General features: G+C 42.2%; 1 protein-coding gene and 1 long non-coding RNA gene across 8 annotated transcripts in view; both read right to left on the bottom strand.

Moving 5' to 3' along the window:
- LOC310746358 overlaps window positions 1-20,076 on the bottom strand; it is a 121,796-nt gene that overhangs the window by 60,036 nt on the left and 41,684 nt on the right. The window lies entirely within an intron of this gene.
- Window positions 5,887-20,076, bottom strand: part of NKTR (natural killer cell triggering receptor) — a gene marked incomplete at its 5' end in the record, with an annotated part of 35,823 nt that continues 21,633 nt past the window's right edge. For 5 of the 7 annotated variants that reach the window (XM_083579233.1, XM_083579231.1, XM_083579235.1 and 2 more), the window contains 9 exons: window positions 5,887-7,236; window positions 9,057-9,161; window positions 9,495-9,554; window positions 9,801-9,896; window positions 11,041-13,893; window positions 14,940-15,085; window positions 15,921-16,008; window positions 16,981-17,133; window positions 19,262-19,487. In XM_083579233.1, the coding sequence (XP_083435359.1) occupies window positions 7,158-7,236; window positions 9,057-9,161; window positions 9,495-9,554; window positions 9,801-9,896; window positions 11,041-13,893; window positions 14,940-15,085; window positions 15,921-16,008; window positions 16,981-17,133; window positions 19,262-19,487 (3,806 nt within the window). In that variant the 3' untranslated portion in view covers window positions 5,887-7,157. The remainder of the gene's footprint in view (window positions 7,237-9,056; window positions 9,162-9,494; window positions 9,555-9,800; window positions 9,897-11,040; window positions 13,894-14,939; window positions 15,086-15,920; window positions 16,009-16,980; window positions 17,134-19,261; window positions 19,488-20,076) is intronic. The other 2 variants (XM_083579234.1, XM_083579232.1) reach the window with 1 other exon arrangement.

Raw genomic sequence — 20,076 nt, 5'->3', positions numbered from 1 at the left:
GATCCGCAGAGTCTTCGCAGCTTGCGTAACAGATCTCAGCAACTCAGCATTTTGGCTAATCTACTTTATTTACATATAAACACACACAGAGTACTGCAACATGGCTCCCTCTCTCTCTAGGATCAGACAACAAAGAGAAAAAGAACAAAGGGCAATAGTCCCACTTCACAGAACACAGTAACACAAACATCCTGTCTCCGTCACTTCCCACTCTGTGGAGTCAAAACATACACCGTCATGTGATAGACAAAAATCCCATGACTGCAATCATGGAGCAGGAATTCTAACATCACTGCTATGGATACACAACCTGACTGTCTTGTCTCCAGGCACTCCGGTCGTCTGCAAGGGATTCCGACATGGCGGGGATGAAGTTGCAGTCCTCCCATTGCATTTGCAGTAAAGGGACCCCTGACCATTTGGTTCAGTCGTGACCAACTCTGGGGTTGCGACGCTCATCTCGCTTTATTGGCAGAGGGAGCCGGCGTACAGCTTCCGGGTCATGTGGCCAGCATAACTAAGCTGCTTCTGGCGAACCAGAGCAGCACACGGAAACACCATTTACCTTCCCGCTGGAGCGGTACCTATTTATCTACTTGCACTTTGACATGCTTTCGAACTGCTAGGTTGGCAGGAGCAGGGACCGAGCAATGGGAGCTCACACTATCGTGGGGATTCGAACCGCCGACCTTCTGATCGGCAAGTCCTAGGCTGTGTGGTTTAACCCACAGCGCCACCCGCGTCCCATACATTTGCAGACATCAATGTAAAACAGTGTTGGTCTGCCAATGGGCCTGGTGCCCAAAGCCAGCTCCCCATAGAGCACATCCTTGGGGGATCCTGCTGTCTTCCATTCTGTGAACATGACCATGCCAACGTTGGCGTCGCTGAGAGAGGAGGGCAAACATGCTGGGAATGTGGGCTTTCGGGAGCACATCTGTGTTTGAGACTCTGTTCTGCCACGTGATGCCCAAAATCTTCCTGACGCAGCACATGTGGAAGGCATTGTGGCGTTGTAACCCAGCAATATCTGGAGGGACACAAGCTCCTCACCCCTGCTGTACACTGACAGGCGGGTACCTCTAAGATTCAGATAAGAATCTTTCCCAATCCTACGGACTGAACCTGGGATCTATTGCATGCAAAACATCCCTGAGATGTGTTGAGAAATGGCATTCGACCCAAGGTCACCCAGGAAGTTTTGTGCCTGTGTTGGGATTTTAATCTCGGTTTCCCTGGACCTTGTCCAAGCACTCTTGAACACTTACACCATACAGGCTCTCCACATAACCACTCTGGGAAGGAGAATGCATGTTAAATAGTTTCAGCTAGCATATGGGCTGCTCTTGGGAAAAGCAGAAAGGCCCCAAACCTCAACAAACAAATGCAGAGGAGACATTGTACAGTGCTGCTTGGTTATTGAACAGCATAACAAGGCTTGCTCGAATCCTCACTGAATATTTCATTTGCGGGCAGAAGCTTTCAACGGATTTGAGAAGTGCTTTGGAGTTATGAGGGACGTGCCATATGGAGCATACACATTTTTCCACCCTCACGATCGGATCCACCAGGCTACATTCAGAATAAAAGAGCAAATGACTAAGGCAACCAGGTGTGGTGCAGAATTATTAAAGCAAGCCAACCATGTGGAACCCTGGCTGAAAGCTTAAAGTTCTGCCACACTGTGCTTGTAAACATCTGCTGAGAACTTGGAAAACCTGGCGTTCAGGCCAGATTGTGGTGGTGGGTTTTACTTTTGCAGGTTTTTATTATCATTTAAAAAAGCACCAACTGCAATCATCTAGCACATTAAGAAAAGGTTTGGAGCCATTGGAGTTTTATGAAGAAAAATCTTCAGGGGATGGGGGTTGGTCAAGGGTTTGAAAATGATATAAGTGCAATTTATTCAGAACAAAAGGCTAAACTAATAGTTAACAATGTGGTGACAGAGGAACTCAAGATAGAGAAAGGGACACGACAAGGCTGCCCAATTTCCCCATTGCTCTTTATTTCGGTCCTGGAGGTTTTGCTAAATATGATTAGAAGGGACCGTCTGATTAAAGGTATACAGGTCAGAGCCAAACAATACAAACTGAAAGCTTTTGCAGATGACTTAGTATTGACGTTACAGGAGCCAGAATCTAGTACTAAAAGAGTATTAGAACTGATTCAAGAATTTGGTCATGTGGCAGGATTTAAGTTGAACAAGTTAAAAACTAAAGTTCTGGAGAAAAATTTAACACCGATTGAGAAAGAGAGGTTTCAGAAGGAGACAGGTTTAACATTGGTCAAGAAAGTAAAATACCTGGGGGTTAATATGACTGCTAAGAACTTAAACTTATTTAAAGATAACTATGAGAAATGTTGGTCAGAAGTGAAAAGGGACTTAGAAATATGGTCAAATTTGAAGCTTTCCTTGTTGGGTCGAATTGCTGTTATAAAGATAAATGTATTGCCAAGAATGTTATTTTTGTTTCAATCATTGCAAATTTTGGACAAAATGGACTGTTTCAAGAAGTGGCAGAGAGACATTTCTAGATTTGTCTGGCAGGGCAAGAAGCCCAGAATAAAATTTAAAATACTAACTGATGCAAAGGAAAGAGGTGGATTTGCCCTGCCAGACCTTAAACTTTATTATGAATCAGCAGCATTCTGCTGGTTGAAAGAATGGCTGCTTCTTGAGAACACAGACATTTTGGATCTAGAAGGTTTTAATAACATTTTTGGGTGGCATGCATATTTGTGGTACGACAAGGTTAAAGCACATAAAGCATTTAAAAACCATATTGTCAGGAAAGCATTGTTTAATGTCTGGATAAGATATAAAGACTTACTTGAAAATAAAACCCCAAGGTGGTTATCACCGATGGAAGCAAAGGCTCAGAAAAAGCTCAATATGGAGGCCAAGTGGCCGAAATATTGGGAAATTTTGGAGCAAGGAGATAAATTGAAATTGCAGAGTTTTGAGAAATTAAAAGACAAAGTGCGAGACTGGCTTCACTATTATCAAATAAGAGAGGCTTATAATTTGGACAAAAAAATTGGCTTCCAGGTGGAAAAATCAAAATTGGAAACAGAACTGTTAGATCCCAAAACTAAGATACTTTCAAGAATGTATAACTTGCTGTTAAAATGGAATACGCAGGATGAAACGGTTAAATCTGCTATGATTAAATGGGCACAAGATGTTGGACATAACATTATGTTTGCTGACTGGGAACAGTTATGGACCACTGGTATGAAATTTACGGCATGTAATGCCTTAAGAGAGAATATTATGAAAATGATATACAGGTGGTACATGACCCCAGTCAAGCTTGCAAAAATATATCATTTGCCCGATAATAAATGTTGGAAATGTAAAGAAAATGAAGGTACGTTCTTTCACCTTTGGTGGACGTGCCCAAAGTTTAAGGCTTTCTGGGAGATGATCCATAATGAAGTGAAAAAGGTATTTAAATATACCTTCCTGAAGAAACCAGAGGCCTTTCTCCTGGGCATAGTCGGCCAATTGGTGCCAAAGAAGGATAGAACTTTCTTTATGTATGCAACAACAGCAGCAAGAATACTTATTGCAAAGTATTGGAAGACACAAGATTTACCCACCCTGGAAGAGTGGCAGATGAAGGTGATGGACTATATGGAATTGGCGGAAATGACTGGCAGAATCCGAGACCAGGGAGAAGAGTTGGTGGAAGAAGATTGGAAGAAATTTAAAGACTATTTGCAGAAATATTGTAAAATTAATGAATGTTAAAATGATGCTGGATTGAAATTAAGTGGCATTAGCAACAAGGTTAATAAGAATATGCAAAAATGGATTGATAATGGATGAAAACATATAGCTATAATATGTTAAGATATAGAGTTAAGATAAATGAAAGAGGGTAAGGATTTGCTGAATTGATTATGTAAATGGGAATACAAAAAGGGGAGGTGTGAGGAGGTCAGGGAAACAAGCAAATGAGCTTAAAGATATCAAAAAATGGATTTGTTTCTAATTTTTTTCCTATCTATTTGTTTTTTGTATTTTCTTTTTTTCTATGTATTTTTGTATTTTTCCTTATTTCTTCTTTTTTGCTTTCTTTTTATTCTGTAAATCTCTGTTTTTTGTAAAACCTTAATAAATATTTTATAAAGAAAAAAAAATGGAGCCATGCTGACTGGGGCTGATGAGACTCGGGAGTCGATAACAATTTCGTAAGGCCACAGGTTCCCAACTCCTGGGCTAGACGAACCTCATTTTCCGATGTTGGTGCTTCACTATAGGCATGGGAGCATTCAAAAATACAACCCTCCAGCTGGGGACTGAAGTGGTACCACCAGAATTCGAGCACCTTGTCCTAACATCCTGTTCCACATGGCATATAAAACAGCTTTGCCTTTCCAGTGTTGTTGCTTATAGGGTGGTTCCTTATCTAGCTTGCTGTTGGAGGATGACAGCCACTGATAGCAGGATTACTAGATCTAGCAAAGGGGAAACACTCGGAAGGACAAGAAGATTGGAATCTGCTGATAGCGTTTAGCTGTTTTAATTATTTACTTGTGTTTGTATCTTGCATTTTATCCTGTGAAGAACCCCGAGATCTCATGATAAAGGGCTAGGATCTAAAGCACACCTTTGGTGCATTCAGTTACGGGCAAAAATGCTGGGAGTTTCCCCATTTCCCTTCTGACTACATATCCTTATGCTGCTTCTAAGACATGGGTAGGCAAACTAAGGCCCGTGGGCCTGATGCTACTTCTGTGCATCACATTCCTCCAGCGGTTAGACTCTTGCAATGGACAACCAAGAGACAGAAATCTGGGCCTCCCCCGCTAAATGCCCTCACAAACACCCGTTTGCGAGCTCCCAGGATCTGCACTGAGCTAAGTCTTGCAGATAATGATTTACAGCGAGAAGCAACACCATACTCAGTGATTGCTCAAGATATCTGTCCTGGAGTGTCAACACAAGGGGGCTTGTGAAGAAGGCGCAGCAGAGACTGTACTTTTTGAGAATTCTAAGGAAAAACCATCTTCCGCAGAAACTGCTGCTTGCCTTCTATCACTGTGCCATTGAGAGCATGCTCACTTATGGCTTATGTGTGTGGTACGGAAGCTGTACTACCCAGGACAGGATGGGGTTGTGCAGAGTTGTTAAGGCAGCAGAGAGCATTGTTGGCTGCCCACTCTCCACCTTAGAGCAGATTTATGCCACAAGGTGCCATAGGAAGGCACTGGACATAGTAAAAGATCCATCGCATCCTGGTCACTGTCTCTTCGAGCTCCTGCCGTCGGGACGGAGATACAGGACGATGAAGACAAGAACGAGCCGTCTTAAGAACAGCTTCTTCTCCAGAGCGATCTCGGCCCTGAATGGGAAGCCTGGACTTTGAAAGTCATCTAATCTTCCTTGCTGTACTATACTGTATTGTTTTAATTAGTGTTTTTATGGAGCAGTCAAGTAATTTCGTTGTCCCTGAGAGGGGGCAATGGGCAATGACAATAAAGATGATATTATTATTATTATTATTATTATTATTATTATTATTATTATTATTATATGTGGAGGCTAACTGGGACAATTAGATACTTACCTTTTCAGTATGCTCAACATGAGTATTAGTATAGGGATTTATAGCAATTAAAACACGTTTGCAGCCTACAAAATAATAAATAAAATAGTTGTTTTGCCATTGACATATAGGCCAAGTTGACAATTATTTTTTAAATATATTAAATAGTTGGTTTGAATTAAATGACTGAATTAAATAACTGATGTAACCCAATCTCTGTAAGTCGAAAAAGCTTGAAAACAATCTCAGTTCTATCAACCCAGGTTTGCATTTGAGGTAATGGAGGATGCCATGAGTTTGATGAGCACCGAATAACCAATATCCAATATACTTAAATGGTTTATATTTTAAATTGCAATGGGGGGGGGGGGGGAGAATCACATTTTCAAATGTACAGCTGTTAGCTCTTGACAAAAAAAAAATCCGGATTTGATAACATTTAAGAAATTTACAGCATTTCAAAATAATAGAAAGTTAAATTCAGTATCACGACTACAGTTACAGACAGCATTTTCCCCTCTGCTGTCACACCCAGTTATCAGAAGGGCTAGTTCTGCTGTTAGAAAACATCACTATTTCATATGAAAATTTGTTTACACTGAAATGTTCATTTACAAATAATTCTTTAACTGCTGAATCAAAGCACTGGAAGAAATACAGTGCTTTTGAAGTGAAAATGAGTGTTTGTAAACCCATTTACAAACAGTTTGCTGTCACTATTGAGACTCTTTTTGGTGCTGAACACTGAAAATGAACTCCCATGTCTTCCTTTGCTACAGTATAAAATCTTAACAGTATAAATACCTTGGGTATTCTGAAGCCAGTGGGAAAAATCAAACACCAAATTATCTTGTACAAGTCTCATTCACTGAAGGTTGGGTGGTCAGAAAGTCCCCACTGAAACTATTCCCAGTGTTCAAAGACATGACTAAGAATGTCAAAGGCTTTTTAGGTCAGCTTTTACAAATCCAGGGTGCAACATTATTCCTACATTCTTATAGCATGGATACAGAACTGAAATAGAACTCTAGGCTACCATCTTTTGAGGCTTAACATACACCTTTATACATTTTTTAACTTTTTCCAAGAAAGAGATGCAAAGCTTTGCACCTGAACCTAAGTATCAGATATTGTACTGCAGAAAGACAGAAATACCTGCCTTAAATCTTTTTTCCACCTCCGCTCGTGTAAAGGCTTATACCACGTCACCACTGAAATAATACAAGCTTTTTAGGTAACTCTACAAAGAAGCTAATCTTGGAACAGTATTCTCCTCTTCCTCCTTCACAGTCTCATGGCTGCCAGCGTATTTTTGAGAAAAGGCTAGAAGCCACTTGTTAGTCCCAAGAGGTAATTCTGACACATCAGGCCTCTCTCAATACATAAGGATATCTGCAAATCCAACTCTCTCATGATTGATAAATCTAACTCCAGGATTCAGAAGACAGCATATGAAAAAGTTGTGCTCAGAAGTTGTAAGGCCTCACCTCACTAGGCATCTGTCAGTTTTATTTGGGAATACTGAGAAAAAGGTGTCTGCACAGTACTGATGGGGGGAAACCCGTTAAATACAATCCACATTTCCAATGGTTATGGCTTTCAGCTGTATCTGCTGCTTTCACTGGGGCTTCGGTTGTTAGAATAACTGCGGTCACTTTCACTGTCTGAGCCGTAGGATCTAGCGGAAAAAAGCCAAGACACAAGTGAAGGTCTACACTGCTGAAGTGTCACATTTTCAAGTACAAAATTCTGCAGCAGTCCCCACTGTGAGCAGAGTGGCATGGCAAAGAAATGAAATACATTTCATTGTGTTAAATATGCTTTCCCACCACAAAAGCTTGCTTATTTCAAGCATGGATTTTCTCAAACTCTCAAATGGATGAAAGCTCACTCTAATTAGAAGTATATTTCAGGATCCGCCCCCCCCCGGAAGTCTTTTGCCAGTATTGAACCTACCACCTAACTTGGTACACAGCCAACCCCTACTCTGATTCAAAGCATCATAAAAAAGAGGTAACAGAAAAAAAGCCTGGCGTAAGAGAGCAAGAAGGGACAATTTTTAAAATATTGATTTTCTTCAACACCCAAACATGAGGCAATTACACCTTTTCAGGCCATGTGGTGGAAAGCTGATGGCTTGGCACCATAATGAGATCTAACACTTATCAAGGTTGTTAATGGAAAACTACACATCAGGACCACTACTGGGAATAAAAAGCAGTGATCAGGTGTCCTCAGAAACATTTAGACAGCATATGAAGAGACATTTGTGTCACTTCTCAAGTTCAACAGCTGTCACCAAAGGTAACCTTATTTTGCTGCGTGTTCTAGCTACCAATAAAAATCAAATGTAATAACCTAGTTCTTTGTTCCTCTATGAGTCCAGTGAGGCAGAGTAAGTTCTGAATCAGTTATGGATTAGATGTGGGCTAACAAACTGAAATCTAATTGAGACAAGACAAATGTGCCTTTGTTCAATAGGAGAGTTGATCTGTTTTGACTATTTTGATCACATGTGTAGCCTGGGAACCCCAGGGGTGCAACGTGGTAGCTCATGGTTTCTGGAGAAAGTAGATCTGGCCACTGCTGCACAAGCCTTGGTCTGATCCAGAGTGGCTTACTTGTAATACGCTCTACTAGGTGAGGCATTCTGAAGTGTGAAGTGTTTGGACACTTCAAACTGTTGTCACTGGAATATGTGATCACACTGGCTTCACAGTGGAAAAGGTGATCACATTACAGTGGTACCTCTAGTTACAAACTTAATTCGTTCCAGAAGTCCGTTCTTAACCTGAAACTGTTCTTAACTAGAGGCGTGCTTTCGCTAATGGGGCCTCTTGCTGCTGCTACGCCGCCAGCACGCAATTTCCATTCTCATCCTGGGGCAAAGTTCTCAACTCGAGGTAACTCTTCCAGGTTAGCAGAGTTTGTAACCTGAAGCATTTGTAACCTGAGGTGTTTGTAACTCGAGGCACCACTGTAGTTTTTGGGTACAGTCTGAGGCGCTTATTACCATCAAAGCCCTAAATGACTTGATTTCAGGTGACAAGGAACACCTCTTCTAATAGAAAACAGCTCGCCTGTTAAGGTAATTAGAAATGATCTTTCTTTGTGTTCTGCTGTTGTCACACGTGTAGCTGAAGCTTGCATGGGACACAGAACTTTTCTGCAGTGATACACAAGTTGTGGCACTACCAGGCTTTTGGTATTGGGTAACTATGTTGCCTTGGCACTTTACTTTTGCTCTACTGTTAATGGTTTTGGACATTTAATGTTTTACTGTACTCTGATTTATATTGTTTTGTTTTACATTATAATTATGTTTGGAGCGCTTGGGTCGTTCCTATTTTTGTGGAATTTTGGCAACTGCACAAGATTCGTAAACGATTTGCATTACTGCTACGGACACAAGTAGTTCGAACAGAGAAGGTGAGAGGCAAATGTCATTTGCATTTGTCTATAGTAAGTTCCTCAGTCTAGCTGCCAAAAACCACATACCTGGACCGTCTGTCATAACTGCGAGATCTGTGGTAACTGTCACTCCTTTTGCTTCTACTTCGGCTACGGCTCCTGCTGTAGTAACTGTCATAGGTATAGGACCTGCTTTTATGGGTGAAAAACCAAGCAATGACTTACTTTGTTTAACACTGAATCTGCCTCGATAAACTTAGAGACATCAAAGCTTTCTTATTCACAGAAAATATATCTGGATTAAATACAATATGCTAGAGAATTAAAAACTAAACTCAAATGGAAAAAAAAATCTATAGAAGACACCCATTCAGTGCAGCTATGTTTCCATTATTCTCTTTCAATTTTGAAGTAAAATAAGCCTGTTTAGAAAAGTAAGCCACAGCACCTTCAATGCATCATTTAAATTTGATGTTATTAACCTATCTACTAGAGTCATATTTCAAAAATGATCTCTTAGCATACCTTGATCGACTGTGGTGATCGTAAGAGCTGCTTCTGGACCGACTTCTACTATAAGTGCGACTATTAAACAAGAAAAGAATGACATGACGTTTTTAAACTGTAAGAAAGATATCTCAATATTGTGCTTGCTTATTTTGCATTAAAGCCAGCTATAACTATTTCCCCAAGTGACAAAATACGTGTTTATTTTTAAACCATACTAAATCTACAGAGTGCCTCTGGTAAGAAACCAAACTAGGCTTCAAGCAGATTATTGCAGGAATTTATTCTCTCCAGCACTTCCCCTTCCCTTTTGCTGGTACTAACCTGTGACTCCTGCAACTGTCGTAAGAACTACTTCGACTTCTTGAGTGGCCTCTGCTGTACCATCCTCTGCTCCGGCTTCGTGTGTAACTCCGTGACCTAGAGATTTCAAGTGGATGTACTTAAAAGCTGTGCAAAGTAAGGCCCAGCTAATCACAGGGGTTCGCTTTATGGTTTTCAGAGCACACAGTGACCAATAGGCTAGCCCCACTGAGCAAGGAACGCTGAAATAGCCTACAGGGATTAGGAAGGAGCCTTTACTGCACTCTTTTCGACACATGCTAAAAACATATCTGTTTGCACAAGCCTACGCATATACTGCCCCTTCATGGATCACTGCCTTGTCGTGGCGAAGGGGCTTGAATAACTCAGAGAAGCTATGAGCTATGCCGTGCAGGCAACCCAAGACGGACAGGTCATAGCAGAGAGTTTAGACTAAATGTGATCCACCTGGAGAAGGAACTGGCAATCCACTCCAGTATTTTGCCAAGAAAACTCCATGGACATAAAAAAGGAGAAGCTTTGAGAAGAAAGGGAGAGTTTCCAAGGCATGCTCTGGTTCATGGGGTCATGGAGAGTCAAACAAGAGTAAGACGACTAAACAACAACGCAAATACCTACAGTGCTGACGTGGTTTTGCTTTCTTGCGGGTTCTAGTTTTCTGAACGATTTAATTGTTTTTACTAACAATTGTTGGGACGCGGGTGGCGCTGTGGGTTAAACCACACAGCCTAGGACTTGCCGATCAGAAGGTCGGCGGTTCGAATCCCCGCGACGGGGTGAGCTCCCGTTGCTCGGCCCCTGCTCCTGCCAACCTAGCAGTTCGAAAGCACATCAAAGTGTAAGTAGATAAATAGGTCCCGCTCTGGAGGGAAGGTAAACGGCGTTTCCGGGCGCTGCTCTGGTTCGCCAGAAGCGGCTTAGTCCTGCTGGCCACATGACCCGGAAGCTGTACGCTCGGCCAACAAAGCGAGATGAGCGCCGCAACCCCAGAGTTGGCCACAACTGGGCCTAATGGTCAGGGGTCCCTTTAACTTTACCAATTGTTATGTTTTATTCTTTGCCATCATTTCATGAAAGAAATACAAGCAACTGAGCGTTTGTGTGCACTTAAGGCACGCACAACCACTGACATGCATGCCGTTTTTGACACTGGAAGGGGGAGAAACAGGGACGGAACAGGCATATGTGCATCCCAATGACTGTCTATGCCTATTTGTAAAATGCAGGTAATTTTACTTACCTGTAAGAAGAGGTGGAACTTCCTGATCGACTTCTGGAGTGACTGTAGGAATGGGATCTTGCTCTGTGCCTGGATTTGGGGTCTGACTTGCTTCGTGACCGGCTATGGCTCCTTGACTGGCTGTTTTCCCGTGTGGGAGAATCCTCCTCGCTAGAGCTCTCGTGGTTCCTCGGTCTCCGATTCAGCCGGGCAGTCTTCCTAACTTCATCAAACAGGGAGCCTGGTCTAATTTTGTTTTTGCTTTTAATTTCTATTCTTAAACCTTGTGGCTTTGACTCAGACGACGAGGCCACGCTTTTGGCTTCGGAAGGATTACTAGCAGCTGCCGGAGCCGCAGGCTGCAGGTTCCCTACTCCCTGTAACGGTTTCCATTTATTATCAGCTATGCTGCTCTGAGGGTTTTCCACCAGCTCAGTCTTCAGCACACTTTCCACAGCAGCAATGGTTGTGATGGGCTTAGGTCTTTGTTTCTCTATCTGTGTGTTGCCTTCTTTGCTACCAGTCAATTCTCTAGCATCAAGTCCTGGTTTTGCACTCTCCGCTTCAGAGCTACTTGGCACATCTGTGCTCTTACTAACTTTAATGTCCTGCAGGTTCACCTTCAGACTTACTGGAGAAAGTTCCACATCAACCTTCAAGGGCGAATTATGCTCGGGAGTACAAATCTCCATGTCATCCATCTGGGTAACATCCACCTCATTTTCATTATTTACTTTGGCAGCACCTGCGCTTTCCGAAATTTCTGTATTTTTTTCTGAATTTAGAGCATGTGCTGATGTTGCCTCTTCCCCATTAACTTTACAAACGTTCTTAACGGCAGGTGATGTCTGGCCTCCAGTTTTATTCTCTTCACTGAGCTTTTTGTCATTCCCTGTTTGGTCTTGGAGGATTTTATCGTTTTCAGAATCCTGATCTTGCTTTTTATCTCTTTTTGTCACGACTGGCTTCTCTCTCTCATCCTTGGTGCGTGGCTTTACAGGAATGTCTTCTTCCTCCTCCTCCTCTTCTCCAAACTCCAGAGGCGGCTGCCAGTGAAATGTTTCCTTTCGTTTTTGGGCCTTATGCTTCTTTTCTTTTTTAACCTTGGATTTCTCCTTCGCTTTTTTGGAATGTGTCTTTTTGAGGTTCTTTTTGGAGCCGTGTTTTTGCTTTCTGGATTTCCCCCTGGCCCCTGAATTGGAATGGGAGCTCTCCGTCTCAGAAGGGGAGAACTGCTTGCTCGTCTTTAGTGTACCTGAGGAGGAATCCAACTTTGTCTTGCACTTGGTGAGGCTGAGATCTGTGTCAGAGTCTGATGTGGCTTCACCTTCTTCCTTACTAGAAGACAATCTTGAGTCTTCCTTAGAGTTCCTGTTTCCGCCTCTTTCTGAATTTGATTCAGAGTCCCACTTACTATCGGCACGTGTTTTCCTTTTTGCTTTTCGACCACTTCTTGGGGAGTTCAGTTTCTCCTCCAAATGTCGTTTTTTTGAATGGTCACTGCCCCACTCAGACCCAGGCTTTTCTTCATTTCCATCGCAAGCAGAGCTGCTTTTCTTTCGCTTCCGGCTTGCTTTTTCTTGCTGCAATAGCCCTTTTTCCTGCACTGGCTGTGGTTTTGTCACCTGCTCACTATCTGTGGAGAAGTCCAGAGAGGATCTACTCACGCTCTCCCTGTGCTTCTGAGAGGCCGCATCTTTTGCATATAGAAGAGTACTTTCAGAGCTGCTTTGTCTCTTCTTTGACAAGTGCCCACTTTCTTTCGTTTTGCTTTTCTGTCGGTCATCCTCACTTAGAGAAAAATAAGATGACGACCCACTGTAGCATGACCGGTCACTGGGGAATTTATGCACTGAATGGGATCTAACCGTTGACCGAGATCTTGAGCTGGATGGACTTCTTGATCTGGAGTAAGACTTGGAGTAGGATCTACTTCGAGATGTCCTGCTCCTCGACCTTCGCCAACTCTCTGAACTTCTATCACTGTGATTTTTTGAATAATCACTGCGGTCACTATCTGAACTTTTCCGTCGCTTACGGTATGAAGAGGATGTGCTTGCATCTTTGACACTTACTAAACTGTAGGCAGTCTGGGTAGGCATCAAGTGAGTGGTCTTTGCTTTCATTTCCTGAATTCGCTCATAGGATGGTTTCCAAGGCTTTTGCCCAGGTTTCCATCTAGAAGGCGGAGGACTGTCACTAAGTGATATGACCGGAATGCTTTCGGCAACAACGGGCTGTATCACAACTTTGTCATTTTGTGGCAATGCTGCCATGACAGGTTCGACTGCAACAGGCTTGAATTCATTTAAACGAGCTGCGACATTTTTTGGTGAACTGGACACCATCTTCAGATGCTTGGAACTGGACCTAGATCTTGATCTGCTCCTAGACTGAGAAGACTTAAAAGCCATTCTTGACCTAGAACTTCTTCTGGAATAAGATCTGGATCTGGTTCTGGATCTGGTTCTAGACCTGTAGTATGACCGGGAGTCCCTGCTTGACGGGGACAATGAGCTCTGCTTATCTCTATCAGATTTGGACCAGTCCCTTCTGGAGGAGTCATCTCTAGAAGAAAGTGAGGAAGAGCGGGACACCCTGTCCCGATCACAAGGCGATTTTGTCCTTCTAGCAGAAGAACGAGAAGATTCTTTCTCTGTTGAAGTAGATAACCTCTTCTTTTTAATTTGCTTCTGCTTCTTTAAGTGTTTTTGCTTTTTGGCCTTCTTTTTGTGCTTTGCTTTTTTCTCTTTCCGGTGTTTCTTGTGGTGGCGACCGTATTTAGCACTACTTAGGTCAGAATAACCATTATGTGACCATGACCTTGACCTCTGAGACAGACTTCTTTCATCCCACCTTCCCGGGTCACTCAACCTAAGAAAAAAATGAATAAAATGTTTATCTGTATCTTGTGAGCCCCCTGAGATCTTTGGATGAAATACAAATTTAATTAATTAATTAATTAATAATAAGCATTTCCTTGACTATGCTTGCTTGCTTAGCTTCTAAAGTTCTCTAGCAGAGTTTTCAGGAGCCATACAGCATGGGTCTAAAGACCTGGATACATGATCTGCAGATGCCTGGAAGTACTGAGCTGGTATCTTCCTAAAAAGGCATCTTCCTAAAAAGGCCCTCAACAATTAGCACACATGAAATTGAGGGCAGTATCTCTACCTCAAGTAAAGAAAACCAAAGAAAACCAAAATGACAGAACTACATCTGAGTGGATAAACAAGGCCTCAGTTCACATGCCTCAAAGGAGTTGCTCAAATATGATCCAACAAAATTGTGTTAATATTCAGGAACATGTCCTCAGAGCAACTAACTTCGCTGACTGTTCAGATGAATCGGGGTTTTTTGCATAAGTGTGTATCCATGGAATTAATTCCAAAAGCAGCCCCATGGGGGAACATTGTTAAAGCTACGACGGTTGTTCACTGGGAATGAAAACAGCCTCAATGGTGGGGCAAAGGGGCTTCACAAAATGCAAATAACTAAAGTTTCATGAAACATATTTTGGGGCAAACTCAGCAGATTTTCATAAACAGAAATCGTTCCATTTTAGAATTATTTTTAACCTGTTCATATAGGTATTTTTACAATGCAGCCCCAAACTGTTTTAATACTCAAGAAGTTTCTGCAAGCGAGTAAGATTAACATATGTCACCCTGTTCCAGGTAACAGGATGTAAACTAGACGCAAAGCACCCAAGTAAAATTTCCCTACCCAATCAGCCCTACTCTCTTATTTGTAGCCATCTAAAAATAAACTCTCTTACCAGGTACAAAGTCTATCTAAACTGCAGTGCAATAGATGCCTTACAGAATCTGCTATTACCACTCTCTTTATTCATCTTGTGCCTATATGTAATCAACTGACTATTTTATGGGACAAGAATAATTTAAGAGAGCTAGTCTTACTTGTCTCCTTTACTCCATTTTTCTCCACTGGGTGGTCTATAGGCTCTTAACCTCTGCATTTCTTCTTTCCAGTGTGGTGGAGTTTCACTGCTCTCATCATTATCAGATTCTGAACACGAGCGAGAACGAGGTGGTGTATGGTATCGCTAGAAAAATACAACAGCACAAGCAGAATTGTATACAAAATCCATAATACAGTAGCACTCGTACGCAATCATCAAGGCTTATATACGATTAAAGACAAATGTCTGGGGGCAACCGTATACTGAGCATATGTCACACCCAAATCTGGAGATTACTTGCAGATTTTCTGTGCAGGTAAGCAAACCTTGCCAGAGGAACTCTGCAGGAAGAGAAAATGTAGGTACGAGCGGAGACCTTGTTCAACTTAGAGAAAGAGCTTTTGTGACAGGAGAACATAGAGCCCAAAAGAAGCTAAAATACAGCATCTGCCTAGTGGGCTTTAAAAAATCATCTTCACTTCTACTCTTTCTGTTCTTTGCCATATAAAGGTTCTGCGAGCAACAGGCAAACACTGCAATACATTTTGATAATATTTTTCAGTTGTTTATTGCTACTCCACCTTTTGAGGTCTCACATTCTCAGCCAATTTATAATGCCTTACTATCAATCCCCATCTCCATTTAGAAGAGAAGCCTATATCACTATTTTTTGTTTTGATTCAGTGCTATTTTTATAAGGTAACTTGTTTATTTTAAAAAGAAATTACAACCATTTGGTGTGTTTTTAGCTCCACTCATTCTTTATTCATGTTGGGAGCTGTCCTGGATCCCACACTAGGAGAAATAGAATAATACTTTGCAATTAACCTCTACATTCCTGCTTCCGCATCCAGGGACAAGTATGAATTCTTGTATGCAAGTGGTCAGCAAACAGAGGTAGCTTTCCAACACTGGCCAAAATAAAGTTCTCATGTAAGTTACAAAGCTTGAAGGGCGGGGGGAAATATGGAAAACATACTATTGTGCCTCTCCCTCTGATTTTTCTTCCAGATTTAGATACTGAAGGCTTCTGGTCATTCAAAACCGGGGCTACATCAAGCAGCTTCCTTAAATATTAAGAATTATACAGGTATAAGAAAAACAGCACTGGCAATAATATATGTTTCTTACAGTCAAATGTTAAAGACAGTCCAAACTGAGCAAGTGACTCAAATGGACACACACTTAATTGCATAGATTTTTCTTTGCTAAGACACAGTTCAGAACCATCTGGTTGGCACTCCCTCCCCTCCCCAAAGTTACAGAATTTTCACCCAAGGCAAACGAGTCTCTACAGTTCCTAGCTGAGAGGTGGAATCACATACTGTAAAAGCATTCCTTCATCTGGCTCCCCAGCTGGATCACCTGGACATCAAAGTTTGCACTGGGGTGCCCCCAAGAAAGTCGCCTCTTTAAGGAATCCAACAGAGAAGAATCTGACTCCTCCTGAAATGAGTTTCCCCAAAGATGCTGAATTGCTATGAGACTAACCTGACACCACATGGTCCAAGAATGAAATGGGCATGTAGGATTTCTCCACCCTTTGCTGCATATATCCCACTAGGTATGAGAGAAGTATCTGGGGACCAGGAATTATTCCTTTTGGAAACATCAGGGGTTATAATGGTCAGGACATAGAGAGTTCATGCTGAGGATCTTTCTAAACCAAAAGATGGCTAACATTTAGAGAAAACAAAAACTGGAATCCAATACTCTGTGACTATTCTGCACCCTTGTCCCGTTTTTTTTTAACGGCAACTGGTACAATAGCTGGCTAGATGAGACATTTCTTCCATCAAAAAATAAAGACCTTGGTTTCCTACATGTAAAATACATTTTTTTTTTCAGCCATGGGAGTACGCAAGCATCCCATCAAAATTCAAGCATATGAACTGCATAACTGCTGAGGTATTATTGCAAGTTACAACAATCCTCCACTAACTCCCTAACTGCAAATACACAATTTGCTCAAGGACTGCTTAAAAGGAGCAGTCCCACAGAGAAGGAACAAATACAACAAGAAGAAAATTGCTGCATACGGCTCAGGCTCTGTATTTATAACTGGTGCGTCTCTTCTGAGCAAAAATCTGTTTTCCGGTACTGGAGGAATTTCTTCAGGACGGACAACGGGCTTGTCCCTCTTCGCATTTGAGTCCACTGCTTTTTCATTTTCTTCGCTTCTGTTAGGATGGCTGAATAGAAAGAGCAATTTAGAATACACACACACAATTTTTGAAACCCAAATGAGAACTGCATGTGTCAGACTATATTCTGTATGTGACAACTTTCTACATCAACTTTCCTTGCATTGTAAGAAGCTTTTCTCAAACTTAAATAGCTTGACGATGAATCAAACTCCTAAACTTTTTACTTCCTGAATTTCTTTTAAGTCAGCACAATTTACTTCTCCAGACAAGCAGAGAATTAAGGCCTGCAGGTTATCTGCTTCTATTCCTTTAGATAAGCTGCATTAATTTACTCGAGGGCAAAAAGTGGAATTCAAAGAGCTCCAGTAGTGACATAGATTCGCATATGGCAGGGTATGCAATGGCTCTGTATGTAGGTTAAAGAACTAGGCAATCTGAGGGGCTCCCTCTTATCGAAGTGTGGTGTTAATAACTCTCCCCCGTTCCCCACTCTGTTTCTATGTTACTCAGTGTCACATACTGCTGTTTCTCCTCTATTTCCATAGGTCAGGGATGAGGAAGCTTTTTTGCCCCAAGGGCCAATGCCCATGGTGAGCAGGACCAGAGGGCAAAAGTGGGTGGAGGAATGAATGACAGTTTTGTACTGTAGGGATGTACCGTATTTTTCGCTCCATAAGACACACCTGACCATAAGGCGCACCTAGTTTTTAGAGGGGGAATGCAAGAAAAAAAATATTATTGAAAGGGAGCGCTGAGCAGAGCCTGTATGCATCCCAGGCTCTGCTCAACGCTCCCTTTCACGAGCCGCGTGGAGCGTGTGTGCGGCGCTTGCAGGCTTTTCCCAGAGAAGAGAGAAGGGCAGCCCTTGGGGAAAAGCCCCCAAGAGCCACACACACTCCGCGCAGCTCTTTAAAGGGAGCGCGGCTCTTGGGGGCTTTTGCGGGAGGTGGGGGAAGTGAGAGAGCTTCCCCCACCTCTGTCCCTTCCCTCACCTCCCGCAAAAGCCAGGGATAGCCGCGTGAAGCCTCCACAGGGCAGCGGGATGAAGGCTCCCTGCTGCCCTGCGGCGGCTTTGGGCGGCTTTGCCAGAAGCTAGAACAGCCAGAAGGAGCGCTGCGCAGTGCTCCCTCTAGCTGTTCTGGCTTCTGGGGTAGCCCGCAAAGCCTGCATTCACTCTATAAGACGCACACACATTTCCCCTTACTTTTTCGGAGGGGAAAAGTATGTCTTATAGAGCGAAAAATACAGTATCTTCACATATCCCTCTCTATTTTTCATTCAGACAAGTGAAAGGAATAATCAGGGTTTAAGGATGCTTTGCAGCCAAGCAAAAAACACTATGGTGCAGGTTCAGTGAAGGGTGTGGCCTGGGGAAGAGTTACAGAAGCTATATAGAGGGGTCAGGGGGGCATACTCAGCCCTTGGAGCTGTGGTCTTCCCTCCTGCTCCAAGTTCATGGGCTTTGCAAGAAGCAAGGCTGTCCAAAATAATGACTGTGGAGCGCAGCAGAGCTCAGAGTGTTGGTGGAAATGGATGTTTTGGTTTTTTTAAGAGTTGAAAGCTTCACTTTTGTTTTTAAAACCTCACAATGCTCTGCTTTTACAAAAAACCAAACCAAGCCAGAGCCCTTCAGAATTCAGCAGCCACATTCTAAAGAGCTTCATGTTGTAAGACCTATTTGTAGGCATGTAAAAGCTTTGGGGTTGGCTGTTATTAGATTCTCCATTATAGCAAATGGGAGAACACAAGTGTTTGATTTTACGCAGAGTAGCTTGGAAACTCACACATATGTCAAAGCAGAAGAACACAGAGCAACTCAGAAAGAGATAAGAATTTAAGAACGCACAGATACAAGGCAAATATTGGGAGCCATGAATACCCCTACTCATTTTACTGTGGTGTGCTTTAGCTTAAATGGTTAGGGCTGGTTTCTCAGTCCTAAATGTCAGCATCAACTTATGTAACATGTCAAAGTCAACTTCACAGATTATGCCCTGGAATATTATTTCCTAATGCAGAAAGTCTGACTGTGAGACAGTTACGTTCACTGCAAGCCAAGAATCTTAAAACTTGGTGCTCAAGAGAAGCTTACAGGTCTATGAATAGAAGTGAAACGTTAAAACCTTGATAAAAAAAGCTTATTCATCTCTTCTTGTGATAATGTATTAGATACCTTCTTTGGCTTGATGACCGTTTGTTCTTGGGTTCCTCCTTTTTCTTCTCTTCCCTTCGTCGCTTCCTTGACTGTTTAGCTTTCATTCTCCGCTTGCGTTTCCTTTTCCTACTTCTCTCACTTTCAGATTCACTGTCAGATGATGATTCTGATGAAGTAGACGAGCTGCTGGTGGAAGTATCTGAAGCTTTTGAGTGAGCAGACACCTTTCTCTTCTTCTCCAATGCTTAGGATGGGAAAGTTAATACATTTTTGTAATTCACACTGGGAACATATGGATTCACATTCAGCATGGTTGGTAAAACCACAAACGCAATGAACTCTGGGGATCATGATTAGATCATTACACTTTTTTGTTTGTTTCTAAATATTTGAGATAGTATTCTAGTTCTAGCCATACTGAGTGACCACTGGGCAGACATAAAAAGGCTACACTGGCAATTTGGCATTAACCAAATGCTAGACAATTTAATGCTGGACAATGCAGCCATGGTTTACTGCCATTTGCCTTGAGAAAATGCATCCAGATATATTCATATAAAATCAACGTGCTGCTTATCTGTGGGAAGACAGACATTGTGCTATATGTCAGCAACTGATATTGTAAAAGTATTTAACTCTCAACGTCACCCCTAGCAAATATACATCTTAATTCCTGCGTTATTTTTTAAATAGCCCTGAAGACTTCTTTCATCCAGGTTCTTAACTTTTCCTTCCTGCTTTCATTTTCCTTTCTTAAAGATGGCATAAGAACGGATACTCATAGTGCTTTATTGTTTAATGTAAAAACTGCAGCTGCTGAGGGTACGCACACA

The sequence above is a fragment of the Podarcis filfolensis genome, assembly GCF_964270895.1.
Source record: "Podarcis filfolensis genome assembly, chromosome: 12".
Taxonomy (NCBI): Eukaryota; Metazoa; Chordata; class Lepidosauria; order Squamata; family Lacertidae; genus Podarcis; species Podarcis filfolensis.
The sequence above is the reverse complement of the archived record's forward strand: the minus strand, read 5'-3'. Positions and strand labels throughout refer to the sequence as shown.